The sequence below is a fragment of the Xiphophorus couchianus genome, chromosome 8, assembly GCF_001444195.1.
Source record: "Xiphophorus couchianus chromosome 8, X_couchianus-1.0, whole genome shotgun sequence".
In the NCBI taxonomy this organism is placed as follows: domain Eukaryota; kingdom Metazoa; phylum Chordata; class Actinopteri; order Cyprinodontiformes; family Poeciliidae; genus Xiphophorus; species Xiphophorus couchianus.
The window spans coordinates 16,442,666-16,451,570 of NC_040235.1; the positions used below are offsets into that span (position 1 = coordinate 16,442,666).

Below are 8,905 nucleotides of genomic sequence, written 5' to 3' on the forward strand. Positions count from 1 at the left end.
TCGGGGACTCATCTGTCTGGCAAACTGTCTTTGTACTTAACTGTTACTGGTGACATTTTGGTGTCACGGTGTCAAGATGAAGTGGCTCCCCTCCCACGTCGCAGCCTGCGGCAGCGCGGCCATCCAGACAATGAGGTCCCGAGGAGCTGGGGCTGGAACTCAGGAGGCCCCAGCTGGGCGCAACGCCCTAACCCTTCCCTCTCCCCCTCCCAGGCTCCCATGAAATTGGGAATTAGTCGAAGCGTTGCTGACGACAAGTCAGTGTCTGTGTGTCCCAGGTTCTTCCCAGGGCCCGGCGAGAACCCGGGGTGAGGAGGGACACAGACGCAGACATATCGACCATAGGATGGGAGCTTCGGAGGACAGTCAGGGGGAAAACAGTGCACATTGGACTGACCTCTCACCTCTGGCAGAGATCAGACTCATGTCTCTCTCATGGTTCAATGTGGATCGAGTCAGCCGAGCTTGGGCCATTAGAAGGTGGAGAAGTTTTACTGTTCTGTACAACAATGTTTGGTGTATTCAACTCCTAAAAAACATTTAATATCATCCCTCTATCAAGGTTTGTACTTGAGAAAATGGACTAAGAGATCACCATAAAGTGCAGTTAGGTGCTGGTATGCTTTTTATGTTGACATTCATGATCACATTAACTTGAGCAGCCTATATTCAAAAATGTCCTCCAGAGTGTTAGAAAGGTGACCCTGACTTATTAGGAGACAACAGATTCAGGAGGAGCAGTGTGGATTTTGTTCTGTAGAACCGACGTCCAGTGTTGCTGCCATGGGAGTTCGTCTGTCCAGTCTAGTCCAGTGAATATGGAGAAGAGTTATAACCATGTCCCAAAAGGGCTTTTGTTGGGGGTGCTGCAAGTGTTCAAGGTGCAGGGAATGCTTTTAAACTCAATCTTAGAGAAATCAAAAATCAAGCTTTTTCTCTGTGCAGGTTGAACTCTGGACATAATCTCAAGGTGTAGTCATGGCGAAGAGAATGTCAGGTTTTTGAACCTCATCTTTGCTTTTTGCAGATGATGTTATTCTATTGGCATCTTAAAACCATAACCTTTAGCACTAGAATGAAGCACAGCCAAGTGTAAAGCCACAAGGATGAGAGTCAACGCCTCAAAGTTTGAAGTCCTGGATTTTAACTGGAAAAAGGTGGAGTGCTCCCTCTGGGTTGCAGATCAGTATCTTACTCAAGTTAAGTAGCTTAAGCAAGTTGATGTCTTGTTTAGGAGTAAACAAGAGATGGATAAATGGATTGGGGGCATTAAAGTAGATTTATTGCTTCTTCGTATTGAAAGAAGTTAGTTGAGAAGGCATCTCAATTTGATGCTTTCTGGAAGTCCTTACGGTTTCCAATTATATTCCCCTGGAAGGAGACCCAGGGGAAGACCGAGAGCCCACTGGAAGGAAACTTCATCTCTTTTGTCCTGAGAATGTCTTGGGAGCCCCCTAAACATAAACTGGAGAGTGTCTTTGACAAGAGGGATGTCTGGATTTCCATCCAGGACCTGTTACTTACAGGATCCAGTATCAGATATGCAGAAAACCATGACTGGATGTATAAATTAATGAATTTAAATTAAAACTGATCCCAGATTCCATCAAGGTGAAATAAAACAATAAACATTTTTGAAAATAGCTAACAGACTGTGCAAATTTGGGACTTGGTTTTAGATTTGCGTTTGATTTATCAGAACAAACCATGATCAGTTTTGGTTTCAGAAGATGCTTGAATTGTGGTACAAAACACTAAGCTCATAAAAGTACTTCATGCACTGTCAGCAAATACTATACTGCTAAATCAACTCAGTAAGGTCTTGTGAATATATTGGTATCCCAGAATTATCATAAAAGTTTTAGAAATGATTCAACTTTCCTGTAATCAAATAGCAATACAGTGATGAAATAAGGGTTAAAAGTCTTTCTGATCGACATCAACAACTTACCTTGGGATTCTCCAAAATGCCTGATTCATAGCTGTAAAGAGATACAATTTAAGAATTTGTTATGTTTTATTTTAACTGGAAAAAACATATGACAGTGTACTTTACATTAGTCATCCTCACCTGATATGCATGAGATTGGCATCCATGCTCCAGGGGGCCCGAAGGGTCACCGGAACTGGGATGCCATGTTTCTGTGATTTAACAAAATCGCTGATATGTTACATAACAGAAAACAACTTGAGAAAGACGATAAACACATATGTGTGAAGAGGTTCTGGAAAAACAAATTCAAGCAGCGGATTTCCTTGTACGCTGTGAAACCAACATGTACGCATTTCCTCTGAATCCTTTGGTCCTCCACAGCTAAAACAGCAAAACACTGACAATATGTTTTAGTATATTGGTAAAAAAAGAGAGAGAGAAAAAAAACATGTTTTCAAGGTTGTATTATATCACTAAAGGGCCACATGCAAGGAGGAAATAAATGTTTACTAAAAACATCTTGATTGCCCTCTAGTGGAGGAAACTGCCCAGGATCACATTAAACCAACTGGACAAATGGGCAGAGAAGGTTTTTGTGGGGAAAATTAAAACAAGGTATAAATCTAGAGCTAAAAATGCTAAATGAATGAAATTAGAATACAGATGGGAAAAAATAGTGTATCATTGATGAGGAAAATAAGCTGCTGCAGTTAAAAGAGACGGAAAGTGGAAAAACAATTGAACAAAATATAAAGAGCTTTGCTGAATATGTAGAAGTTATAAATCTATGAGAGCAACAGAGAAGATATACAGCATGAACTGATCTTCTAAATGTTTCTAATTTTATAAAACAACACATTTATGACATTAAAAGGTATATTAGTGACGTGGTAATAAGGTAAAAATTACTGCGATGGAAACTTTAAAACTAAACCTTTAACCTTCTGTAAACAGGAGCATTTTATCTCAAAGTACCAAACTAAAACATCTTTTAGTTGCCAGACTCATCAGTAATAAATATGAAATCCTTATTTATACACTGGCAATGAGAAAGACAGCTACAGTTACCTGTGCGTACTCCATCAGGTCCGTTCTCCCCCTGAAGCGATTGTAAAACTCAGGGATCCTCCACGGCGCAATGATCTGATAAACACACACAAACACACAGTTGTTGTGATATTATTCTACATGTTAGGTCATTTTTGTCCTATGTAAAAAAAAATAAAAGCACCAAACTAACCTTGACCTCTGGGTACAGCGCGTAGCACGTAAGCTCAAAGCGTATCTGGTCATTTCCCTAAAAGGTAGAAAACTGGTTTATCTCTGTTAGCCAGCAGTTTGGTATAACTGTCCTGCATAGTATTTTTGATAAATACTTACAAACAAAAATCTGTTTCATATTTGGTCAATAAAATTAGACAAAAACAGTTGAAGACAAACACAAAATCCACACAATTTCACACATTTGTTTCACTTCTTTGAGTGGCCAGTTCTGTTCAACCACTGATGTTGATGAACATAAACTACGCAGAAAGATGCAAAAGAACTTGAAATAACAAAGAAATCACAATAATTTATGATGGCAATAACTGGTACAATTTTGATTTTTGTATAGAAAAATAACAAGTACAGTGCCATCCACATTTATCAAACAATTCTTTTGAAGCAAGCTTTACAAATTTACATTTGCGATGTACATTTGCGGACAAAAGAAGAGGTTTTTCATGCATGCCTCCAAAGCACCTTTCAAGCATGTTGAGTAATTGTTGTCATGGTGACTTGGTGACCCCAAGAAGCCACGTTTTGCTGCAGATTTGTTCTCCTCCCTTCTATACTTTTTAGTTTGAGATGATTTTATAGCATGGCAAAAAAAAGGTTGCCTAATACTTCCAGTTGATTTTATTATCGTGTAACAATTTAGCTCTAAATTGTTACAAATTAGCTCTAAATTGTTACAATTTAGCTCTAAACTGTTACAGGATACAGTAAATTGGTGAAATTTTCTATGCTTACTCAAAGAAGCATGATTGACTTTTGCCCAAACATTTGTCTACATCTAGTTAGCTATGTTGAATATTAAGACCTTAATCAGACAAACGAGTATTCACTAGTCAGTACAAGCTGTGGAGTGCTCTATAGTGTTTCAAGTTTTAAAATTGAACTTTATTAATCAGTGTTTGGCTCCACCTACTGGTCAAAAAAAGAGCTCACAAAAAAAACTGCAAGAGTTTTAATTTCAAATGACGAATTATACTGAACAGATAAGATTAAATAACTTTGAGTCACATTGGCTGATGAAATATTTTTTTCAAAATGAACAAATGTTTTTTTTTTACCAAAACATTTCAAATAACAGCAACATCATTGTAATAACTGTATTTACAGACTTTTATAAATTCCAGGTCTGCTTACAAGAGAGTGACAGACTTTCACCTCATTTTCTGTTGATTTATCCAAATCTGCATATTTATGACTTCCAAACGCCGATCAGAACAAATATCACCAGACAATATGTCTGCAACAGAACCACACAAACGGTTTAAAACATAATCAGTCATTTGTCCTAATGAGATGAGGGCGGAAATTTGCCCTAATGAGGCAAACATGGAAATGGAGATTGATGACGGTTTGATGGGAAACCTGCATAACAAGCTCAAATTTATCTGCAAAGATATTTAAAGATGTTGACTTTTTAGAATGATGAAAAAAAATAGGGAAGTTGTGATTGTATAACCAATTTAAAGATGCTAAAAAATGTGGATTCATTTAGACGCTGACTTATACAGAGTAAAGAACTGTGTATTCAGAAAATTTCCAGTGAATGGATGACTTAATCACAGAAAACGGTACCTTTCTAAATGGTTAATATTCAACCTTGCAAACGTATGGCCTAAATGGTGCAATGACCTAGTTATCTAGCTTGTTCTGAGAAAAGGCCTTTTACCTTGCCGGTGGCCCCATGGGACACAAACTGAGCCCCCTCCTTGCGTGCGATCTCGACCTGACGACGGGCGATGCAGGGCCTCGCTATGGCCGTGCCCAGGAGGTACCGGTCCTCGTACACAGCGTTGGCCTGAACCGACGGCCAGATGAAGTCCTCCACAAAGTCCCTGCGTAGGTCCTCAATGAAAACCTGGTCATAAACACAAATCAGATAGCTTTATTTTGCAATTAAATAGAGGTTGATATATATATGAGACATTGCCCTTCTAAGAAAAAAACAAAAAAGTGTGTTTGGTGTGAGTTTGGAAAAAATGTAGACAAAATAACATTGATTACAAAGATTTATATTCCTGTAACATCTAAATATCAATTAAGATCACGTTCAAACACAGTACACGCTGTAGCTGCTTAGTTTTAATCTACCTAAATGTCTCTCATATCCTACCAAAGGGTCTCACTTCAGTGTCTCTCACCTTCTTTGCGCCGAGGCTTTCTGCTTTCTTTCGCGCAGCTTCAAAATCTTCATCTTGTCCAATATTAGCCTGGAAGGAGACAGCTGAATTTAATATAACGCCTTTTTAAACCAAATAATTAAACTTTTAAAATAAATTCATAATAAAGAGGCACAATAAACACATTGAAAGAAGTCATGATATTTGCACTAAATGCATAAACACACAAGCCCTCATGTCCGTGCATAAGTTAATTGTGTCCATTCATTCTTCTTGTAATTCAAAGCACATCTTCAGAGGAAATAAAACAATCTCTTGACAGACGAAGCCAGAAATAAACATAAATTAAGGGCACGTCTTCCTCCGAGCAAAAAATCCCCAGAAAAAATAAATAAATAAAAATAATAACAGAACTAATATAATGGAAACAATTCAAACTGTATATTTTCATTGTACGAGTTACTATGAACATGGCTGAAAGCACAAATAAAAAAACAGAAAACACATCTACATCACAAATGACTGATAAAACCTAATTTGTAGTTGATATTGTACATATGAATAACTTCTCCCATAATAAAAACATAGCGTATATTCAGCCAGTGATCCCCATTTTGTAAAAATGAATCATAGCCAACCAAACAGAAAGAGCCAGGGTAAGTTCTGACGTTCAACAGGATTTGCAATATGTCAGCAAAATACTAACTTAAAAAGAAAACTGGTAAATTCATAATAATAATAATAATAATAATAATATTCTATATATTATTCAACATGCACTTGATTCAATACATTTCTCACCACTAACAGATTATATCTTTGTAAGTCTTTTTGCACCACTGCATTATACACATGTCCATTTTAATCCAGCGCCTCATGTCATGCCGATCACCTCCCACCCCCATTTAGCAAACCACAGAACAAATGAGTGAAGTTCAGCAAGAAAATCTGCCTGCATCGCAGTTCTTAGTTACCCCCGGGGCAAAGAGTAAAGCCATCCAGACTTAACCAGCATTACAGACAAATCCAGTGATCAGAGATAATCAGTGCTGCTGTCTTTTTGGAGACGTGAGTATAGTCAACTTCTACGTGCCTTGACAAAATGCATAAGCAGCAGACCGTAAAACCTGAGAGGTACTTAACATACAAAAGCAGCTGGAGCCACTTGCTATGACAACACCTGTTGTAAAACCTTACCAAATATGTGATGACATCATAGCCCTGCTCCTTGAGCCACACCAGAATGCAGGACGTGTCCAGCCCACCGCTGTAGGCCAGAACCACAGTACCTTTAGACATGATGAGGGATTTCAGGGTCAAAGGCTGCAAAACAACAGTGGAGAGGGAGCAGAAGGAAATAAATTAAAAATGTTAACCTGTAACAAGAGTAGACAATGAGTCACATAATATTTTACACAAAACTACTTTGTCTGAAATGTGACCAGTCAGGTTTATTTGGATATCAAAGAAGTTACTGTTTCTTAGACACTTGGGCAAAAAACAGTAACTTCTTTGTTATCCCAGAAAAATAAATCGACTTTAGTGTGAAAATAAGAAATTGTAACAGAGGCTTTTGGACATTTTAGACAATGAAAAGTAATTAGTTTGTAATTAATTGACAGCACAATCAATCAAAGAAAAAATAATTCTGCCTTAATCCCTACTTCTTAACTAGATGACACATTAAATATAGCAACAAAATATGACCTGAGTGAAGTTGGCCCCCCCACCTTCTTCAAATTAGACAAAATTGGTGTCAAACGTTTGTGCTACGTTTGTGGTGGTTTGTGCAGCAAAAATTTTCGTTTGTGCCGCTATCATTTTAAAGATATAAAGAAATGTTTTTAGAGGTCATCAAAGGTCAACCAGCCCCCCAGCTTCTTCAAATCAGACGAAATGGGTGTCAATCAACTCGGCTACGTTTGTGCTGATTTGTGCAGCAAAGATTTTCATTTGTGCTGCTATCATTTTAAAGATATTAAGAAATGTTTTAGAGGTCATCAAAGGTCAACCAGCCCTCTTAATATCTTTAAAATGATAGCTGCACAAATGAAAATTTTTGCTGCACAAACCAGCACAAACGTAGCACAAACGTTTGACACCAATTTTGTCTAATTTGAAGAAGGTGGGAACTTTTAATTTATATGCAATATTAAATCTTAAACTAGATCCAAAAGGGAGAGGTTTTAGAAGAATGATAACTCAACAGGTAGTTTTATAAAAAGACAAGAAGGGTTGCCTGCTAATGAAAAAAAAATATGTCAGAAAGAAATACATATCATCTATGGACATTTTCCAGTTTGCATGTGCTTAAGGTTTTTCCTGCTCAGTTCGGTTTTAAGATGAGCCACAGAACGTGTCTTGCAGGATATTTTTAACACGTTTTTTAACGACAGCCATATTGGGTTGCCATAACACCTAAATGACAGGAACAGCATTTAAATGCAAAACATACAGACACGCAATTAAAGTGTACTTACGGCGTACTTAGATGAAGAATGAGTGAACGGTCTGACACGACGAGTTCCGAACGCTGGAAGGCGAGGAGCAGCAGCGCGTTTGGTTCAACGACTGATTTTGGCCCAAGCTGCGTCACTCAGGTCGCGCTCGTGACGTCAGAACCAGCTGACTGCCCGTCATCCTCCCCTCCACAGAAATTGTTTATGTAAAAAAACATACTGTAAATTAACACAATACCCAAATAATATGTCCTTTTTAGCTTAATAGATAAGACAGAATGAAAGGTGGATGTTGAATGGGGAGTGCGCACCGGCCGTTTTGAGCGTCTCGCACTTTGATAACCCTCAGTAAATATGTCACAGATTTCCATTACAAATGTGTGAAAATCTTTGTCTGTTTTCTTTTAATGTTGAATTTTTTTTGGCAATTGCTTGGTTTTATTGTGTTTAATCTTTTATTGTTCTGTATGTATATTTTTTCTTTTAGCGTATTTTTATGGGATACATAGTCTTTTGTAGCACTAAGTTTAGCTGTGTTTATTTTTGAAGCGCTTTATAATTAAAGCGCTTCAAACATTTCTAATGATTTAACCAGTGTTGTATAGTAACGAAGTAAAAATACTTCACTACTTTACTTAAGTATATTTTGGAGTACTTCATACTTTCCTGGAGTATGAAAATTTTTGATGACTTTCACTTTTACTTCACTATATTTCCGAACTTAATTGCGTACTTTTACTCCGATACATTTTCAATGTGTGGTTTAGTTACTCGTTACAAAAAAGCGAGAGAGAGAAACAAAGTGTTTTGACCCCACCTACTGATTAGCAAGTAGCAAGCAGGCTACCGAACAAAGTCCGTAGCCTGCTTGCCTGGGCTTGTTCATCACCACCAATAGGATACTTCTTCTTCTTCTTCTTTTCTATTATGGCGGATCACAAGCAACTTTAAGGTGCATACCGCCACCTACTGTACATGAGTGTGTAGAAGCATTACTTCACATCTATTAAATTCTATTTTTTAATTTTGTATTCTTAAGATAAATAAACAATGCTTTCCTTAATTTGTGAATATCTGTTATGTTTCCTTCATTTCCTAATATACCTTTAAGATTCCAT

At 37.5% G+C, this 8,905-nt stretch overlaps 1 protein-coding gene across 1 annotated transcript in view; it reads right to left on the reverse strand.

The window, feature by feature from the left end:
- Positions 1-7,948, reverse strand: part of ass1 (argininosuccinate synthase 1) — a 30,099-nt gene extending 22,151 nt beyond the window's left edge. Inside the window, exons 1-8 of the mRNA XM_028026303.1 lie at positions 7,809-7,948; positions 6,526-6,651; positions 5,350-5,418; positions 4,878-5,066; positions 3,174-3,230; positions 3,002-3,076; positions 2,072-2,142; positions 1,952-1,982 (exon numbers count right to left, since the gene is read on the reverse strand). Of these exons, the coding sequence (XP_027882104.1) occupies positions 1,952-1,982; positions 2,072-2,142; positions 3,002-3,076; positions 3,174-3,230; positions 4,878-5,066; positions 5,350-5,418; positions 6,526-6,627 (594 nt within the window). The 5' untranslated portion in view covers positions 6,628-6,651; positions 7,809-7,948. The remainder of the gene's footprint in view (positions 1-1,951; positions 1,983-2,071; positions 2,143-3,001; positions 3,077-3,173; positions 3,231-4,877; positions 5,067-5,349; positions 5,419-6,525; positions 6,652-7,808) is intronic.
- Between the last annotated feature and the right edge of the window lie 957 nt (positions 7,949-8,905).